The sequence below is a fragment of the Crotalus tigris genome, unplaced genomic scaffold (genome assembly GCF_016545835.1).
Source record: "Crotalus tigris isolate CLP2741 ecotype Arizona unplaced genomic scaffold, ASM1654583v1 scf7180000023780.715972, whole genome shotgun sequence".
Taxonomy (NCBI): Eukaryota; Metazoa; Chordata; class Lepidosauria; order Squamata; family Viperidae; genus Crotalus; species Crotalus tigris.
Genome location: NW_024100181.1, coordinates 129285 through 151183, shown reverse-complemented (window position 1 = coordinate 151183; position 21899 = coordinate 129285). Strand labels below are relative to the sequence as shown.

General features: G+C 35.5%; 1 protein-coding gene and 1 long non-coding RNA gene across 2 annotated transcripts in view; one reads left to right on the top strand and one right to left on the bottom strand.

Annotated features, from left to right (window-relative positions):
• LRRN1 (leucine rich repeat neuronal 1) overlaps positions 1 to 6841 on the top strand; it is a 30235-nt gene extending 23394 nt beyond the window's left edge. Inside the window, exon 2 of the mRNA XM_039321682.1 lies at positions 3633 to 6841. Coding sequence (XP_039177616.1) covers positions 3850 to 6000 — 2151 coding nt within the window. The 5' untranslated portion in view covers positions 3633 to 3849 and the 3' untranslated portion in view covers positions 6001 to 6841. The remainder of the gene's footprint in view (positions 1 to 3632) is intronic.
• Positions 6842 to 14644: 7803 nt separating this feature from the next.
• Positions 14645 to 21899, bottom strand: part of LOC120298211 — a 52754-nt gene continuing 45499 nt past the window's right edge. Inside the window, exons 7-9 of the long non-coding RNA XR_005554000.1 lie at positions 17889 to 17991; positions 16447 to 16552; positions 14645 to 15264 (exon numbers count right to left, since the gene is read on the bottom strand). This is a non-coding gene — a long non-coding RNA (uncharacterized LOC120298211). The remainder of the gene's footprint in view (positions 15265 to 16446; positions 16553 to 17888; positions 17992 to 21899) is intronic.

Here is a 21899-nt window from a genome sequence, read left to right as displayed (position 1 = left end):
ATTCTTTGAAAGAATTGTTAACGATTGCACTGTATTCAGTATGGACCACTGCAATTATTTTAAAATGTTAATTCCCTTCTAAAGTATCTCCCACCAGTAAATTCCTATGCCCATAGATTATAGAGAATAACTGATGAAATTCTTGGCTCGCTGACATGAGACTGCAAAGTTGGAGAAGGGTTTCCATAGAAAACCTGTGGCTATTGGCTTGGCTTCAAATAATTTGAGCTTCAGGAATATAATGGCCACCTCTTGTATTAAGGAACTTAAGGATTAGTGTTAAAATTCTGAGTTGTATGCTATTTTACAGTCCTTTCTGTAAAACCTGGATTGGAAAAAAAGGAGTTTCAGTTTAACAGTATTTACATTGCAAATAACTGACTGTATTGAGGGACATACTGCTTCAAATATGAACCGACAGTGCTTCACTCTTCATTGAATATTCTTGCTAGGCTCCTTTTAGCAGAAGAAGAAGATTAACAAATGAGTTTCCAGAGCATGGTTTGTTTCTTCCATAATAAGCCAGAACTGGAAATATGTCTTAAGGTGCTTGCTTATTTCCTGAAATTTCCTGAGACCCTTCCAAGCAATATCTTATGGTTACTCATTTGTAGATACCAATCTGTTATTTTACTATAACTAATTTCATTATTAGTCATACAAATATGTTCACGCATGATGCTTACTAACCAGGTAGAGCTTTTTAACCAAGATACCAGCTTTTTGAAATCACATATTTTAATATTCCAGCATAATTTGATGAAGCGTTGCTTTTTACTGCTCTGCTAAACAGACTTGGTTTGAAAGAAAATGTTGAAAATTGCTTTCAAGATACCAAATGCTTTCCGAATCAAAGTAGAATTGCTAATTTCCAAATTCACTGGATATAGTTTATTTTTCAGGCAAAATAGTGATAATAAACATTGCAATGAGAATGAGTCTTATATGCTTTCCATAGTTTCAATATTACCATACTTGCTAGATAGTTGGGAAACACATCTTTTGTAGAACTTGTATGCATGTTCTGTGGTTGACATGTAGTTCCTTGTCTCAAGAATTTTAAGAAAACTCATCCAGCCCTTAAAAAAATAATTTCACGAACATATTTGGTACAATATAAGGAACTGTATATGAAATTAATTGTTTTATTTACAGGTCATTGCCATAGAATCATCAACAAAATAAGAGGTAGAATAATAACTACGTCATACATCAGGCAGGCCAAAAATAGTCACAGATTTCTTAAGCACAATACACAATTTTTCAAACAAGTTATTTAAGAATTCCTTAAGACAATTTAATTAATCTTTGCAAACAGAGACCTCTTTTCAAATATTATCATAGCAAAGAATATCCTTTATTATTTATTATTTATCTTTACTCTTAAGAGATATCTATATATCTGTGTATAACCAGATTTTCAAATCCATTGCCAGATCACTATTGATAAAATATATAACTATATAACAGTTGTACATGTCTGGATTTATTAAGGCACATTCTAAACTCCTGAATAGAATAAAAGTCTTCAAGTTTCTAATTCAATTTGATTTTCATCAGTTGCTTGCTACAATAATTAATCCAATTTACTTTGCTGTCTGGCATTATTATTGATTGTGTGATTATATCCATTCATAAAAATGCATATCTATTTCTGCAAAATGTTTGTCAGCTGAAAATTGCGGATCTACTTTGTTGAGTTTTCATTGGATGTCTATTTATTTCTATGATGTATTTCTAAATTGGTCTTTTTCCAGTAGAGTCATTGGTAAATTAGAATTGGCTATGTAAACTGGCATCTTCATTTTAATTAGAAAATCCTGGATAAGAAGAGATTTATTATGGAAAGCCAAAACTGTATTTATAGATATAATCAGACTCCAATATGTTCAGGACCCCCCCCCCATTTATTTATAATGTCTTTTCTGCTGTTTTATGCTGTGCACACCTTAAGCAGTTCTTTGCAATTACATTTAACAAACAAGAAATATGAAATTAATCTATTAGCATGCAATATATTTAATTTGTTTGTACAATTAATGCTTAGCCATATAGAATATATAGGAATATTGCACAACATATTACTAAAGAACATTTTTCCTAGGTAGGAATTAAATTTTACTTTTTTAAGTTATATTTTTAAATTTTAATTTCAGAAGATAGAACTCACTGTTAACTTGTAAAGGATGAGGTAAATATTGTTGAGTCAATCTTGACTCTTGGTAAATATGCAAATATAGTTTTTATGTGATATGATGGAATCAAATCATTGGTTTGATTTCCCAATCTAGTCAGCAGCACTGATTTTTTCTCTCATTCATAGATTAATATATTTTCATATATTAGGCAGGTATTCCTGCTTACCTTGTTACCAAAGTCAGCTAACTAACTGCTGCTTGCCTAAAATAATGAATATTTATTTTGGAGGGAAAACTCACAATATAATAGCATGATATATGGTATACAATGGTATGTAAATATTAATAGGAACAATATTTATCCTAAATCATGCTGTGTTTCTGTTTTACTGTATAACTAATGCAGTATAACTAACACTAATATAGCAAGAATAATTTTTATTCTATAAATATAAAAATGAAAATCAACAATCTAAATAAAATTGCATCTGAATTATTTTCATAAGGAGAATGGAATCAATTGTACTAAAACTAATGAGATTTGAAAAAATAAAAAAGTGTTTTGTTTTAATCAAAAGCCCAACTGATTCATCATTATCTCACTGATTATTCTGAAGAAAAATATATGTATAGAGGAAAATAATTTACTTATTTACTTTTTTGTAATCAATTTATATGGCCACCCGTCATAACAAGCAACTCTGGGAAATGAACAGCATTAAAATAAAATAAAAACAATGTGTTAAGCATTACAAAAAATTAAAATATAAAGCAACTGAGAAATATCAAATCCCACATCACTGGAACAATCAACACGTAACTCTGTGAACACACTCGGGGCCCAAGCATAGAACCAGGAATTTTAGGCCCTTCAAAATAGTCTTGGGCAGCCTAGTTGTTTATGAAACTCTGAGAATCTGTTTGAGTTGTACTTGTAATGAGCATAAGATACTAGTGAACATAAAATACTGCTATACTATGTTTTGGGTACAGACTCTGTTATACATTTTTACAACGATTTTTCAGTAAAATATGCTAGTTGCATTTTGTTATACTTTTAAAATGGATAACTATTGACTATCTAGTACTAACCTAGAACTTGCATTTGGTGAATAAAACCATGTAGATATGCTCCAGATATTGCATCTGGCTACATAGTAAAAACCATGTTATGTACTTGGAGGCTCCTCTATCAAGTGGTGCAAAAAACTTGGTAAAGTATCTTGTCAGAGGTTTTTTTTTTTTTAATTCACTACTTTGGATTCTGATTTAAACTCTGCATTTTAAAAAATTCTATTTGAAGAATGCAACCATTTAATGGTCAATTCTGTACATTTGTGCTGGTCAGACATTAACAGGTTTTAAATAATTTTGTATTAAATATTGTCTGCATGCAGAAAGGTACTAGTATTTAAACTAAATAAACTATACAGGGTAAAGAAAGATCTTAATGTTGAAAATTGTGAATTGAAATTTATTTTTCTTTCTTTTCAGACATACTGCTTTATAGTGACAGAAGCAACTTAAAGAGAATAGAAGAAATAAGATTGGTGAAAAATCATTGGAATATTTACTGTTCATAAAATCATAAGAGAATCTTCCATTCTTTGGATGCCCAAACATTTAAAACAAAAACTTTTGATTTCTTACGCTGTCAAGCCTTATTTGATCTGCTCTTGTGATTAATAAGGAGAAGCTAGAAGAAAACAATATGGCTCATATTAGTTTCGCTTTAAAGATTTGCCAGCTGGCACTGGGACTGCTCATAAATTCATTTCAAGCAACATCCATACAAAATAATGAATGCCCACAATTGTGTGTCTGTGAAATAAGACCCTGGTTTACTCCTCAGTCAACCTACAGGGAAGCTCCAACAGTTGACTGCAATGATCTTCGTTTAACAAAAATCCCCAGTAACCTTTTCAGTGATACTCAAGTCCTTCTCTTACAAAGCAACAATATTGCCAAGACCACAGATGAACTCCAGCAACTTTTCAATTTAACAGAGTTGGATTTTTCACAAAATAATTTCACTAGCATAAAAGATGTGGGATTATCAAATCTTTCTCAGTTAACTACTTTACACTTGGAGGAAAATCAGATCACAGAGATGATAGACTATTGCCTACAAGACCTGTGCAATCTACAGGAACTTTATATCAACCATAATCAAATCAGTACAATTTCTGCAAATGCATTCTCAGGCTTGAAGAATCTTCTAAGACTTCATCTTAATTCCAATAAATTAAAAGTTATTGATAGTCGTTGGTTTGATTCTACACCTAACTTGGAAATTTTGATGATTGGAGAAAATCCTGTGATTGGAATACTAGATATGAACTTCAAATCACTGTCAAATTTAAGAAGTCTAGTTCTGGCTGGAATGTATCTGACTGACATTCCTGGAAATGCTTTAGTGGGATTGGATAGTCTTGAAAGTCTCTCATTTTATGATAACAGATTGGCTAAAGTTCCTCAACTTGCACTTGAGAAAGTCCCAAATTTAAAATTTTTAGATCTTAACAAGAACCCAATCCATAAAATTCAAGAAGGAGATTTCAGAAACATGCTTCGGTTGAAAGAACTTGGGATCAACAACATGGGAGAGCTGGTGTCTGTTGATAGATATGCACTAGACAATCTTCCTGAACTTACAAAGCTTGAAGCAACCAATAACCCAAAGTTATCTTACATACATCGTTTAGCATTTCGGAATGTTCCTGCTTTGGAAAGCTTGATGCTTAATAATAATGCCTTGAATGCGGTCTACCAAAAAACAGTAGAATCCCTTCCAAATTTGCGGGAGATTAGTATTCACAGTAATCCACTCAGGTGTGACTGTGTCATTCACTGGATCAACTCAAACAAGACCAATATTCGTTTCATGGAACCCCTTTCAATGTTTTGTGCTACGCCACCAGAATACAGAGGACAACAAGTAAAGGAAGTATTAGTACAGGATTCCAGTGAACAGTGTCTTCCAATGATTTCACATGATACTTTTCCAAACCATTTGAATTTGGACATTGGCATGACTGTCTTTTTGGATTGTCGGGCTATGGCAGAACCTGAGCCTGAGATTTATTGGGTTACTCCACTTGGGAATAAAATAACTATGGAAACTCTTTCAGACAAATATAAGATTAGTAGTGAAGGCACACTGGAAATATCAAGTATTCAGATGGAGGATTCAGGAAGATACACGTGTGTAGCTCAAAATATAGAAGGTGCAGATACAAGAGTGGCTACTATAAGAGTGAATGGAACACTTCTTGATGGTACTCAGGTGCTGAAAATTTATGTCAAGCAAGCGGAGTCTCATTCCATCCTAGTTTCTTGGAAAGCTAACTCCAATGTTATGACATCTAACTTAAAATGGTCGTCTGCAACTATGAAGATCGATAACCCACACATTACATATACCGCAAGGGTCCCAGTTGATGTGCACGAATACAATCTCACCCATTTGCAACCCTCCACAGATTATGAAGTCTGTCTCACGGTGTCCAATATCCATCAGCAAACTCAGAAGTCTTGTGTAAATGTTACTACAAAAAATGCAGCATTTGCCCTTGATATTACTGACCAAGAAACAAGCACAGCCCTGGCTGCAGTCATGGGATGCATGTTTGCTGTTATTAGTCTTGCCTCTGTTTCTGTATACGTTGCAAAAAGGTTTAAAAGGAAAAACTATCATCATTCATTGAAAAAATATATGCAAAAGACCTCTTCTATTCCCTTGAATGAACTCTATCCTCCACTTATTAATCTCTGGGAAGGTGACTGTGAAAAAGAAAAGGAAGGCTTGGCAGAAAACAAGCCAACTCAAGTGGACACATCCAGAAGCTATTATATGTGGTAACTCAGATGATATTTTGCTTCTGGTAGTAAGGAGCACAAAGACTTTTTTGCTTTATTCTGCAAAAGTGACAAGTTTGAAGACTTTTGTATTTTCTGACTTTGCTAGTTTTGTGGCAGAGTGGTGAGGACAGGTGGATATTTCAATTTTTTTTAGTATAGCGTATCGCAATTGTTTTCACACAAAAATGGCAGCTTCACCTAGCTTCCAATTTTTTTAGTTGTGCTTAATTTAACCAAGTTGATCTAACTATTCAAAAAATTAAAGGCTGGGATTGTCCTTTGATTTTTCAAGTCGCTTGATCCCCTTTCTTCTGAAGCCATCAACAGGAAGTACAGTATCCTACAAAATCTTAATGATTCCAACTTGAAAATACATTAAACCAGCTTTGTCATAATCTGGTCTAAGGACTCTTTCAAACTTGAGATAAGATGACAAGATTTTGAACAATTTTAGTTGGCTGTACTGTAATGTTGTATCAACTGATTTGAATGTTTTTGACTATGAACAATTCATTTTTTTTCTTTTTTAATAGTTGAAACTTAGGTAAAGCTAACAAAACAATTAAAATATGTACACTTTTTCAATGTAACAAACTAAATGTTAATTATCTTTTATTATATTTAGTAGACACTTTAAATAATGTAGTTTTTTTCTGTGTAATCCACCAACACCTGGCATAGAATGAAGATGAGAGTACAATAAATTATAGTTTTGTTGTTTGTTTTTTAGAAGAGTTGCAATAATGTATCCTTAAGTTGCATCACCAGTTTTCTTGAGTGATTTATGTTTTGACATAAAATATATTCAATCTTCTATAAAATGATACCTCTCTGAGGTCAAATTAGATTCATTTTTTTTAAAAAAAATCCCTTATCGAATATAAATTTATTCACACCATTTATATATTAAAGGTAGAAATATTGATGATCATCAGAAATATGTCTGCTGAAGAAAATGTTTAGCTTTCATATCAACTTCATAATAGTTGTCCTTACAGAAAGACATTTTTGCTTACTTTCTAAAATATATGAAGCATGAAATACCATAGGAGAAGTAACCATTGTCATTAAGGTAAGTTAAAAAGGGAATTGGATCCACCTGTATTTTTTAGCACTGCAGTCTTAAGTATATTTTTTAAGCCACACACCCACTGATATCCATGCAAATGTGGTCATCTCTTAGTTCTTCCTTAGGTTGCTCTTGAATTAATTGCTCCCAATAAGGATATTAAAGAACTTACTTATTTTTTATTCTTTCTTTGTGAGAACTGACTATTTAACTTCTGCTTTTTGTTCTTCAGCCAATTACTATAAGTGATCTGTTTTCTTACTCTAGAACTGCTGCAAGAAGTGTTGATGAGTCTTTGGAAATCTGAGCTTTTTGAAAGTACAGTTAAAGAGCTCCTACTTTAACATGACTTTTAAAAACGATCTATATTATTATTAAAGTCAAATAAAAAGACAGGAAGGAGGTTCTGAGTCAAGTCCAGTCAAGTTTCTTCTGTCCATAGTCCAAAATTTCTATTATTTTTAAGCAGCTGCCCTTTTCAATATTTATTATGAAACAGCCATATAAATCATGGGGGTTCTGAATTATTTTTGAGTTCCATATCATAGTTGCATTAGCAAAATTAGATGTTGAAAGTCTATACCCTTCCAGCTCTTGCTTATTTATAATTCCTAACATTTTTACAAAGCTCCAATAGCTGGAAGATGTAATTGAGCAACATCTACAGTAGTGAAAAAAAAAACCTGTGTTGTTTCAGACCTGGAACCAATCATGTTCTTCAAGATCTGCTAAAACCTTTCAGATCAGCTGCAACACAGCTGACATAAAATGCAGAGCATTTTGAATACTCCAGATTTTCCATAAAACAAAATTAGGAGTTATTCTGGAATACTTTTATGAGGCAAGTAGGACATAGTTGGTGTGCTTTGCCCTTTCTCCCCATAGGATTTCCCAGTATATGAACAGTGTATATTTTCTCATGTGCTGCACTTATTCATGTTCACTGGCCCTAATTTGCCTAGGTTCAGTCCTGTATGCGGGGGAAAAAAACAGATTTGTGCAACTGTGACATGGAATAAATGGAATAGGTGTCCACCTGTCCTTTTATGGAACTAAAGAATAACGACCCTGACCTATGCAGGTGAAAATGTGTCTGGATTCTTAGAACAAATTGTATTGACAGAAACAATTATTTTGTGATTTGCTAATTCAACAGGACTTCCCTACATATATAAATAAAAGTTTGAGTCCTTTTTGTGGTAGAACCACCCTACGATCCTATGGTATTGTATGGTTAGATTGGGTCTTTTTGGCAAAAATAATAAAACTCTGTGGCAGCAGCATTGATATCAGCTTTCTGCACTCTGAAGTCCATTTTTTCATTCTTTGAGAAGATAACCTCCATCTACTGCAGATTTTATGCTGTCACTTAACAAGTGACTGTGGTTAATGCCCTATGTATGTTTTGTTTCAGATTATTTTCCTTTTTAATCTTTCAACTTATTTATTTGGAAGTGCTTTTCCTTGGGGACCCTAGCCATGGATGAATATGTCAATGTGATTCAGATCAAGCACAAGCTACACAGCCAGAGGAGTTTGACTTTAACCTTCAGTATAGTTTACCTTGCTGCAATTTTTGCTTTAAATGAATGACAGTTATTTCCCACAGTGCCATTCAAATGTATTTTACATAGTGTGACTAGCTAAGCAAGATTAGGCCAAATGTTTCATTTTTTTTACACTTTTTGTTCTGAATGTTCTTAAGCCAATTAAAATCTAATTTTCCCCTTTGTAAAAACAAATGAACACTGACACAAGAGTGTCACAAATGACAGTTGGATGCTGAACAATAAGTTGAAGATTGAGTTACCCAGTATGACTACTGGCTGTTAAATACTGCTTTGAGAAATAATGTTATGTGCTGCATAAAAAAACATGCAAATATTTTGCCTCAGTTTAGATCTAATTTAGGAAATAGTTTTACTAAGCCAGCTCAAAGTTACAAATAGTAAGCAAAGCTTTAGTTGATTTCTGACCCATCCCAAGCAATCATCCAATACAACTTTGATTATACTTCCCATCAGTGAGTGGATTAAACCCATCAGGTCCTGAGAACTAAGAATAACACGTGGAGTTGTTTAAGAGGAGTTTTCTTTATTGTTCTTCACCTACAGACAAAATCTTTCCAGACTAAAGCAACTATTTGTAGTATATCTAGGGAGGAGTCATTGTAACCCTCTACCTACCAGTCAAACTGACCACACTTTCCATTCTCTGTTGCCTCTTTGTTCTCTGGAAAACAGCCCCTATCTTCTGAGAATCCCAACAATATTCCACTGCAAAACCCCTTTGAGAGCAGATTGTTAATGAATTTGATCTTTACTGCACACAACTAAATGATAACAAAAATTTTTAATTACTATTACACTATTCCTCTCACCATAAAGGAACATGCCTACAGCATTTCATGGTAATCCAATGATTTCAATCCATATTGTCTGAACCAAATGTTACCTCAAGATACCTGCCAGATAGAGTAATTAAAATAAACTTTAATTCTGTTAATTCTCCTACTTCCCTAAACGTGTGAAATTCAAAATAATGATAGGTGCAGGTCTCTACACATACTGCTCCCAGCTTTAATAATGTATTAACTGCCTAATCATACTGGCAGTTTACAACACATACATTACATAGAAGCAAACATGTAAATTTTCTCCACACAAATCCAAAATTCACAGTAGTGTACTGTCATGGCTGATCTCTGAAATACTGTACAGGAGGCTTCATCTGAACTTATGCAGACAAGGTGTTCTGTAGGATACATTGCATGACAGCCAACATGCTGTCACATAATGTTAATTGGGAACATAAACACAAAGGCTTCTTTGACTTGTACTTGGCAATAAGTACGCGGATGATACCCAATTATACATCTCCACCCCGTGTCCTTTCAGTGAAGCAGTCGACGTGATGTGCCGTTGCCTGGAAGATGTGAGGGTCTGGATGGGGGTGAACAGGCTTAGACTCAACCCTGACAAGACCGAGTGGCTCTGGGTCTTGCCTCCCAAAGGCCAACTGGATGGTCCATCTTTACTCCTGGGGGGGGTAAATTTACCTCCCTCAGTGCAGGCACGCAACTTGGGTGTCCTCCTGGATTCGCAGCTAAATCTGGAACAACATCTATCGGCTGTGGCCAGGGGGACCTTTGCACAGGTTCGCCTAGTGCACCAGTTGCGGCCTTATTTGGACCGGGAGGTTTTACTCACAGTCACTCATGCCCTTGTCACCTCAAGACTGGATTACTGTAATACGCTCTACAGGGGGCTACCCTTGAAGAGCGTTCGGAGGCTGCAGTTGGTTCAGAACGCAGCCGCGAGAGCGATTGTGGGCGCGCCAAGGTATGCCCACGTGTCATCTATCCTCCGCAAGCTGCACTGGCTTCCTGTGGGTCTCCGGACGCAATTCAAGGTGTTGGTTATCACCTTTAAAGCCCTTCATGGCATAGGGCCAGGTTACTTACAGGACCGCATTCTGCCGCACAGCTCCCAGAGACCGGTGAGGTCCCATAGATTGGGCCTCCTTCAAGTCCCGTCGGCCAGACAATGTCGGCTGGCGGGCCCTCGGGGAAGGGCCTTTTCTGTGGTGGCTCCGACCTGGTGGAATCAACTTCCCCCCGAGGTTCAAACTACTCCCACCCTGCCGGCCTTTAAGAAGGCCATTAAAACCCTCCTGTTCCGGCAGGCCTGGGGCTGATGTCCCCGGGGGGCCGGGATATGATCGGACTCGCAGTATGACTGCTTTATTTTATTGTTTTATCATTGTTTTAACTTTGTACGCCGCCCTGAGTCCTTTGGGATTGGGCGGCATATAAACACTGAAAATAAATAAATAAATAAATAAATAAATAAATAACAGTCAATGAATGGCTGGCCTTAAAAATCTAAATTGAAATAAATCAATACCACTGCCACAAGCACACAACTAGAGTTATATCAAGGTTTCCTCATCTTTAAATGAGTTGGTGCATTATGTACCAATTGCATACTTTTCAAAGGTAGGCTCATGGGCAGGTGATGAGGGTATGGATAACTGTTGCCAGGGTGTCATATTCCAGGAAAGACTGCAATGGCACACCACCTGATCTGAGCAAAGCCCCCTTAGCCATGTCCCTTCCCTGCCTATCTAGCCATAGACAAGAAGCAAAGCTTTAGGATGCTGGACTTTACTCTTCAGGTTCAGCAAACTGTTAGACAAACATTTGAACAGCAGAATCTATAACAGCTTAAGGCAATTTAGTTTCCTCCAGATAATACAAAGAAAGGTACGGTAGTAAAATCTGGGTAAAAGTAGAAAAATCCATGATGTAATCCCAAAAAAGGTTGTATTGATTCCTGCATGTATTTCCATTGTTCCCACTGTCTTCTTTTATGCCTTTGAACTGTGCTGAGAATAACTCTAAATATTTCTGTCCAGATATTTTTATGACTCTTTACTATTCTACATCATATTATACCATCTATGTAATAAATGTATGGAATTAATCTAGTAAGAACAGGTAGTGAAGTTCTGCCCACTAGTATCCATTGATTGTGACTAATGGAGAAATTGATTTTGACACAAATATTGAATGTGTATGTTACAGGTCAGGCAGCAAAGAAAACTACATTTTTAGCATCTCTTTCCAAGTTAATTGTGGATTAACTTGGATGATAAAAAGATATCTGAGCACATAACATTGATTGTTCTCTGGGACTAAATGGACATATATTTACGCACAATTTTTCCTGTTTTCTCTCTAGTCATTCATATTTTAGAAGTAAAATATCCCTGCTTCTTACATAGAATACTATGCAATTTCTACTGGATTAATTCAATAAAAAGCATCCTATAAACATGATACTATTATTATTTATTTCACTTTCACATTTGTCAAAACATTTATTCATTAGGAATGTGTTCAAAAGTTTCTGTGGGTCATTTCTGATTCAATTTGCACATTCACACATTCAAATCAAAGCAAACAACACCGCTTAGTTCAGCTAGCAAAAAACAATAGCTTGATTTTTAGCTATTAAACTTCAGCAAAACATCAAAAAAATTAACTGACAAAAATGGGACAAAACTTTAGCAAAATCAAAAAGAAGAACTGAATAAGCAAGCAATAAAATAGTAGAAGCGTTAATAACAGGATTCTATGTCTGTCTGTCTCTATCATCTATATGTCTATCATCTATCTATCTAGAATCTATTCTGCATCAAAAAGGGAACAATTTGGTGAGCAGAAATTATGTGTCCAATAGAAGGCAACTAAGAGGGTGTCACATCTTTTTTTTAAAAGACAAGTTTTATTGGTTTTTTGATTTTTAAAACAAAGTACTCAAGACACACCACGGTGTTAGGGTGGTCAAACATCCGCAAACAAAACATATATACATAATTCAATCAATACATCAAATATTCCATCTCTTTTTCCCTTAAATACCATATTTTATTTAAAATAATCCAATTCTAGCTTAAATTTATTCAATCTAAACCTGTTTTTAAAGCTTTATAAATTTACACTACCATAATCAAAATAACTTTAAGTACAAACATTATCAGTTCGGGTATCCCTTCCAAATATATTCTAATTCCTTAATTTTATCATAGATCTTATTTATTTCTTCTTCCACTAATATCCCTTATTTAAAATAAAATATGCATCTATCCTATATGTATCTAATCCATCCATCAATCAATCTCTTTAAACTAACAACTAAAGTCCAACCTTAAGTCATTTAAGTCCATTTGACAGAATTCAAATTTCATCCAGTTAATTTTCATAACTAATCACATCCATGTTATCCAACAAGCAAATCATCTTATTAGGTTAACTCAACATTACATAATAATTTTCTTACAAATAAACCTATCATTCTAAAAAAAACCAAACCACATTCTTAATCAATTTAATATATATATTCCATTAATCACCCCTTTTTTCTTACTTTTTAAGCTGAAAAGATAGTATCAAACCTTAAATCATTTCAATCCATTGGACATCAAACAAACAAATCATCTTATTAAAAATAATAATTTTCATATCGATAAACCCATCAATTCAAAAAGTACATTCTTAGTCAATTTAATACATATCTTCCATTAATCGCCCATTTCTCTTACATAATCTTAGTCCTTAAATCAGTCCATAATTCTAAATTACCTTTAATTCATTACATACAATTTTAAATTTCACTTCTTTTCAGTCTTATTCTGGGCTTCTTCTTCTGCCAGGTAGGTTTTCATAACAGAGCTTCCCTTCCAACTGATAAGTCTCTCTTTATTGCTTGCAGTATCATTTGAATCCATGTAAACCATCTTGGCCTTTGCATTGGCCCTCTGTTTCTCTTAACCATAAAATTTTGTTTCTTTGATATTTCAAATCTCAGTCTTTGCTTTTCCTGGTCCTCAAAACCATAGGTAAACTGCTTATCAGGCAAAGTCAATTTCTCTTTATTCTCAGTTAAGTAGAAGCTGCTTTTCCAAGCCAGGGAAATAATTCCAACAAGGCTCTTACAGGCAAAAAAGAAAAAGTAGAAGGAAAAACAATTCAAGACAGAGAGAGGGAGGAAAGGTCTCACCCGGATTCACCATGGTGGTTCTTTATGCTTAGATTATTTTCTGACTTCAGCTGGCACAGCGAAGTGATCGGCCATTTTACTGACCAATTTTCTTCTCCATCGGCCCTACCGAGTTAGCTCAGACTGTAGGGGGAGTCGCCGCTCCACCCTAGACGAGCAAAAGCCTCCTCGATGGTGGTCGCCCCTCCAGGGTGATTTAAGACCTGCATAAGAGTCTACCGGTAGAGAGAAAGGCAGCCATCGAAGAACGAAAGCTCTTCATATGGCTGAAGCTGCCTGATCCAGAAACAGAAGTTAAAATTGTCACATCTTGACTGATGCTACTTCTGTTCAATCAATAATGCTGCTTATAGTGATGTTGCAACAACAATGCTAAGGATTAAAAGTGGAATACACTGAAATTCATTTTTATCTCTGTCCTCCACAACAGATTATAATTTTAACTTTCTAAACAACAATTTCTGAAATGCTGCAAGGCTTTATGATCTTTATGGTCTGATTTTTAGATCATAACTCATAGTGTAAACATCTCCAGTATTTTAACATTTCATTTTACACTTCATTTCTGTTCTAAAGTTAACTTCGTAGCAGAAACCTGAGCAGATTTTCAGGCACTTCAGTTCCAATTTGAGCTGTCTGGAGGGAAGCTATAACTTTATTGAAAAACAACATTTAATTTCCTACAACAATAGAAGAAAAGATAAAACAAGAGTTCAGTTAGCACAGTATTTGGTCATTCTGTATCAGATTGGAAAAATACAACTCTTATTCACAATTTCACATACCATAAACTTAAACTGTCAATTTGCTCAGAAAAAAGAAAATGCCACATAAAGTCTGATCTGTACTTATTCTCTCTCTCTCTCTCATTCTCTCTCTCTCTCTCTCGCTCACTCTCTCTCTCTCTCTCCCTCTCTCCCTCCTTCCCTCCCTCTCCCACACACACAAATATCAGCAATAGATATTTATCTACCAGATAATAAAAGAAAGCAAGCTAAGCACTGTACCACAATTACTATTTATTTTTATCTGTTATTTATGGACCTTATATGTTATTGCATTTGTTACTGAATAAACAATTCCTATACTCTGTTTTTATAAATGGGGGAAAATACACAAATTGGTAACAAAATGGTATAAATCAAAATTTAACAGCAAAGATCAGTAAAATAACTATTTTTGTATCCTGCCTTTATTATTTTTACAAACAACCCAAGGCTGTGAACATATGCAATGCATCTTCTTTTCTCCTATTTCAACCAATTCCTAGATTATGAGAAGGACCATTTCACAATATTATTGTGTCATAGTATCTGCTGAAAAAGCCATTTAATGACCTTTCTAAAACTAAAAATCACAGATTTTACTGTATGGTTCTTGCTGTGCCAAGGGGCTGGGGGATGTGCAAGCAGTGAAAAGATCTCTCTCCAAGGCCCTTGCTGATGTCATTTCCTAAGGATCTGGAGGGATCCTCTTCTCTTTGTTCTTTCAAATAGTCAGAAACATTGGGAGAAGCTGATCCTGAAAATACTCCAATTCTGAGTCAATTTGTTGGCTGTAATTCTTTGCATTGTATTTCTGCTCCTTGGGAGATCTGATTCTATCTTCAGAAGCCCTTGTGTGGATAAATTGTCTGGAATATTTAGCAAACAAACAACTGTTAAGGTTTACTTTCACAATGGGTCTCAATAAGAGTTGACTAATCATGTGAAGTTTTCAAAATATGTTTGTGAATACAAAAACTATTTCTGCATTATCACAAAAACCAGATAAACAATGTCCATGGAAAATTTTACAGTGGAGACATTCATCCTATAGATAGAAGTTCATACTTCTAAATTCATAAATGTTCATAAGTATCCATGATAATTACAGGTTCTGAGTAGCCTAACAAAATATCATGTGTATACTATACACACAAATTAAAGAACAAAATTATAGTGTTCACATCACAAGCTGTGATGCAATAAAAGTTCTACAGGTTAATTTTATTTATTAAAATAAGTCCTTGTCTTCTGTCACGCAAATAAATGCAAACAATTTATAGAAATACAACCAATGAGGTAATATTACATTAAAATATAATAGAACAATCATTCAAATAAGAACAATATAATCAATGGTTATAAATAAGGTTTGGCACATGTCAGAAATAATTGGGAAGAAATACTTAAGCACAGCACTTCTCTATTATTAATTTGGATGCTTTAGAGAACTTCCTTATTCAAGCTCATGCAGTCTTACAAAGAGGGACTTTTTTTCAAGGTGCCATAAAGTCTAAAAAAAAAAAAAAAAAAGTTGAGCTGCAAGTTCCAAATCTTTTTTCCCAAATCATGTTTGAAGAGAACACAGTTCTCATTCATGGGTATCTGCAGAGAAGTGATACGACAAAATCAATATGGCAGCCAAATGCCTTCAATTAAAGCCTTCCCTTTTAATTCCACCACAACAGTCATTGTCAGTTACAGTGACATTAAGTGACTGTTGGGAGATCTGAAAGAACAGGTTAGGAATAAATCATGGAGAAAATCTATCTGTGTGGTTGCTAGGAGTGGGAAATGACTTGATGGTGCATAATCAATCAAATACAGGGTTGTGACTGCCATCTTGATTTTTTTATTGCCCCTTCACATGCCCCTGGCTCTCATTCTAAATTAAAGCATTAGCACCATTCCAAAATTCAACAAATTTCAGCAAGCTCTAAACTTCAGTTGAGCTGGCACATATTTTATTTCTGCAGAGCACAGTTGAAAAACATTAAAAACGACATCATGTGAAAAGGTCTCCTACTGAATTCTTTAAGCTGCAAACCTACTTTGACAAGTGATGTCAAGATGCCACATCTGGAAAAATACATATAAAGCTATATTAATATTTCAATGCCTTCAATGGTCTTCCTTCTTGTTTTCAAAAGCCAATCTCTGTAAGAAGAAAAATGTCCAGATTCAGTAATTGAAGTATCATCCTCATTTTTGTCTTGAAGTCTAGAATCATCTGGCCTAAGTCAGGGGTAGGCAACCTTGGCTCTTTTATGCCCCGTGGACTTCAACTCCCAGAATTCCTGAGCCAGCATGGCCCTAGCCTAGGCTTTCATTTCCATCAGGGAGGTACAAACGTAGACAGCTGTTAATTGTCTGGATTCTAAAATATTCAATTTACATCCCACTCTTTAATTGGCTTTCTTAGAAAGGAGATTGGTGTCTTATTGTCTTTCATGTCACATCCTTTTTGAATTATGGCTGAGAGAATTACAGGTTTGAAGTGGCCATACATCCCTGATTCTTCTATCAGGCATTAGTTCCTTCAGCACAAGAGAGGCAAAGCATGTGGCAGTCAAATCATCTCTTGTTCAGAGAACTTCAAACAGGCAGAGGGCATTTTTCTTGCCCCATCTATAGGTGGAAAGCAGACCCAGATTGGCCTGATACTATTGTAACATCCTCTGGATGTTGAGTTAGAGGTTCCTCAGACCTGAGCCAAAGGTTTGTTGCCGTGCTTTGCAAAGTAATGGCATAATTTACTTTAAATAATTACATGTTTGCAATCCTGTATATTTAAAGGACATAAAATTCATTGTATTTTTTAAAAATCTAATTGTCACCAAGAGGAAATAAAAGAAAGCTTAGACACCATATGCTTAGACACCATAGCAGGTACTTGTACACCACATAGGAACTGGAATGAAATTTTACTTTGAGATAAATGATTTGGGTAAGTAGAAAACCAATAACCTAAGTATATGATTTCTGAGGCAGTAAAGTTTACCAAGACTATTATGGGATGTTCAAATATTTGGATTGAGACAGGGCTAATTGATTGGGAATAACTGCCTTCTGGTATGCTGTACACATGCTGTATAATAGTTCTGAGGTAGTGAGTGTAGCAGTTCAGGTAGTCCTTGATTTATGACCACAACTGAGCCCAAAATCTCTGTTGTTAAGTGAATTTTGCCCCATTTTACACCATTTCTTGCCACCATTGTTAAATGAATCACTGAAGTTGTTAAGTTAGTAACCCAGTTGTTAAGTGAAACTGGCTTTCCCATTGACTTTGCTTGTCAGGCGATCACAAAAGGTGATCACAGGACCCCGGGATACAGCAACTGTCATAAATATGAACCAGTTGCCAAGCATTGAATGTTGATCACATGCCCATGGGGATGCTGCAAAGGTAATGAAAAATGGTCATAAGTACTTTATTCAATGCTGCTGTAACTTTGAACAGTGACTAAATAAACCATTTTAAGTCAAGGACTACCTGTAGTAACTCTCATCCTGTTTCTTCATTCAAGTCGGTCTGCTTCTGTAGAGGAGTATAGAGATGGCCAGATGTTCAATGGCTGTTAAACACCAGGTTAGCCCTGACAGGGAAGAAAGTATGAGGAAGAAACTGAACAATAATCCAGAAATCAACAATTGGGATTTATTTAACTAAAAGACAGAAGAGAAGAAAAGGAAAAGCAATTAAAATGCAAATACGCAGTTAAGCCAAGTCTAATTTTTTTTTAAAGGAATAAGGTTCAATAATTTTAGGTATCCACAAGCATGCATTCTAAATCTCTCCAGGTTACTTCTAAATTACCCACTCCTGAACTGTTTAGTCTCAGTCTTCTCATTCTCTGATTGTATGGAAAGCAGGATGCTACTATTCTGACCTCAATATAAGACTCAGTCATGTTTGTAAACATGTTTATCAGCATATCTGTTTTTTTTATTAATTCGGCAATACGGTCTTGCAGATCTCCTTGAATTCAATAATTTTGGTCCCAGTAGATAAGTATAATATTGAAATTAAGAGATCTCCTGCATCCAATCCTTGGTGATTTTTTTAAAGTTCCCCAATGAATGAATGTCTTAGATATGAGCCTGAATTTCAGAAATATTTCTCACCTTCATATTCTACTACAGTTATATTGGTTTCATTGATTGGATTGTCAGAATGCCTTGAAGCCAGCTAAGAAAGAATATGCACTTGAGATGGCACTTAAAAAGTGACTGATATGAATGATAAAGTCTTATACAGTACCACCAAACCATTTCTACTGACTGAACTACCTTTTTTTTTTTTTTTGGTAAATTCTCTGTGAATTTATTCTTTTTTTTATACATAAACAGTACTTGCTGAAATAAGTATAGGGATACATACAAAGCATAAAAATGTTTATCCCCACCACACTGACCTTTGTATGACCAACATAAAAATGTGATCCTCCCCATAATATAAAACTGTTATTGCTTTAAAGGTCAATATGTCAGACATCTGGAGTCTGGTTAAAATTAAGCAAGCATTTTGAATGTTCTATTTTAAATCAATATAAACTTTTTTTTATCCTGGATTGGGTAAAGCATTACAAAATGATGGGGGGGGTCTACTTTTGTCGTCATGGATTATGATTCAGAATAGAACTAGCTTTGGAAGTTTCCAAAGGGGATCAAAGTGGTGGTAGGAAGTTTTAGTGCATGAGAAAATATCAAAATGATACGTATGTAAGACTGCTGTTCTCAGCAACAAATTCATAAAGTGTATAGCTTATCAAGGTTTATTTATTTATTAAATGTATATGGTTGCCCATCTCACTGCTGTGATCTTGGGCAGCTTATAAAGTTTTTTTAAAAAAATACCAAAACAATCAGAAATAATAGTCAGAGAAATCATTAAATACCCTAAAAATAAAACTGTTCAAACCCATATTTATTTATGCTGTTTTTTTACCCTGATCCTATATATCACCTTATGCATGCAATGGTTAAAAATATGCACAATTTTTCCAAATTCAAGTATTATGTCTGATTGGAGCTGAATGCCATCAATACACTGATGTCACTGGACCTTGAACATTCTTTGGCCTACAGCAGGCTTATCAAAATAAATAAAATAGGCTAGCCCTCAAAGAATAATTTCAGTTGTGCACTAAATGGTCAAACATAATTGTATAAATTCACAATGAAGGGGCAACAACATTTAGTCTTAGAGTTGGCATGAGAGCCTTCTGATTCTATCTATTAGCTAAGCAGCACTGGGTCTAGAAGAGTTGGCTTTTACAATAGTTAGACTGATTTTAAAAGACTTGCAATTCCAATTCATTGAAATACTAGAAATAACATGTGCAGAAAGTAGATCCAGAAACCTGTAAATTGGAGAAACTGTTCCCCATGACAGTGCTAGATGATTTTTTTTAAAAAAAAACAACAGCAGCACAACATGAGAACAACTGCATTAACTTTTTTCTAAAGTACTTTGAACAGAATTTGAACATGATGATCTTAGACAGGCACAGTTCAACAGCTGCTTTCCATTACAGTATTAAAACAATGAGTGTTTGTGATTTTCAGGTCCTACAAGAGATATTAGGAAGCAAATAGTCTGCAAAGTAACCCATAGAGCGGCCTAATGCACCAAAGCTGCACTGTTATGCATGCCTGTTTTTTGATGTTGTACAACAGGGGTCTCCAACCTTTCTGGGTTGGTGGCCCGGTGGGAAAGGAAGGGGCAGGCATCTTTATGTGTGCATGCACACACATGCTAATGTGACTGTGTGTGTGTGCTCATGAACGGGGCCGCGAGCATGCACGCTCTGTAAATGAGGTTGCTAGCGCTGGTGCGAGACTTGTGGCTCGGCTAGCGCTGGTGCAAGGGTCATAGCTTGACTAATGCCAGTGCAAGGCTCACAGCTCATGGCTCGGCTAGCTCCAGCCCAAGGAGAACTGAGCATGCACACACACATACATACATACTGACCAGCCATCACGTGGCCCAGTGGGCAAGAGACCATGGCCTGGTAGTGGGCCCATAGGTTGGGGGCCTTTGTTCTATAACTTCTAAACATATGATTGCAAGGAATCATTGCAAGGAAACCCATTAATAAAATGACACTACATATGAGTGGAGATGCTTTTCAGGATTGTTGAAATTTACACAGTTTTAGATTATTTGGAGGCCAAAGGGGAAAAAAATAGTAAAGTCTGCTCAAACTGCAATGTCTTCTCACCTGCCTCTTCAATGACTGTCATACATTTAGCTAATTTTTTAAACAGGAACTTAAATCAGTGAATCCTATACCTATCTGGACACAAATAACAAACATTACTTCAGAGTGGAAACTTCCGGTGGTTAGCGTCGATGATGGCGGCTACATTGTAGCCGTCCTCCTGGGACAGCGTGAGAACCGCGGAGCACAGCAGTCACCAGTTGTCCCGCGGCTCGAAATCTCCCTCCCGGGCGAAGGGAGGGGGAAGAGAACCACCCGAATAGAGGTAGAGCATCTCAAACCCCCCAGGGATTTTTTTTGGGGGGTGGAAAGAGAGCTCCCTCGGAGTTCGGGTTGCCTCCGCCTCCCAGCTGTCTTTGTTTCCTTTGGGAACAAAGTGAAACGCCGCTACCATCTCCGCGCTTAAAGGGACCGGGTGAGTGATTTTTTTTAAAAAAGCGGACAGAGCTGGATAAAGGATTGGATTTATTGAGTTTTATTTGCTTTTTAGTTTAGACTGATCTTTTTTTTTTTTGTTTTTTGCTTGTGTGGAGAGTGAAAGTAAAATCGCGATTTGAAAGTTTTTTTCCGGGGGAAAAAAAGTGAGTCAAACGGAACGTTATGGATTATATATCTTTTTCTTTTTAAACTTTTTTTCTTTTTCTGAAGGTGGTTTTGTGTTTTTGAAATATCTTTTAAACTCTCCTTTGTTTTTTATTCTTTGAGGATTTTTTTTATTGTTTTTTTAAGAAGGAAGAAAGAGGAAATAAGAACTTTTTTAAAAAATGGCTTCAAAGAGGCAAGCAGCCTCTACAGTTCCTAAGGTGGCTTCTTCTCCTGCGATTTTACCGGCACAACAACCTAAAGCTACACCACCATCTTCTCCTCCTCTGCCAGTAATATCTGTACAAGATATGAAAGATATTATGGGAAATACTGTAACTCAAATTAGAGGGGAAATGAAGGAGCTTCTAGATCAGAATAAAACTGAAATTAGAGGGGAAATGAAGAACCTGTTAGAGCAGAATAATACTATTTTGAGGCAAGATATAGTTATGGCTCTATCAGGACTTGCTTCTGTGGTTGAGAAGCTTGACTCTAGGGTCGAAGAGGTTGAAGATAAGGTTGACATCTTGGAAGATAAGTTTGAAGGCATGGAAAAAAAGATGGAAATTTCACAAGATGACATTGTTATGTCTCAGTATAGGGAGATGGAATATGCTTTAAGAATCAGAGGTCTGAAAGAGGATATGCATCAAGATTTGACAGAGATTGTGGTGAATGACTTTGCTCTCATTTTG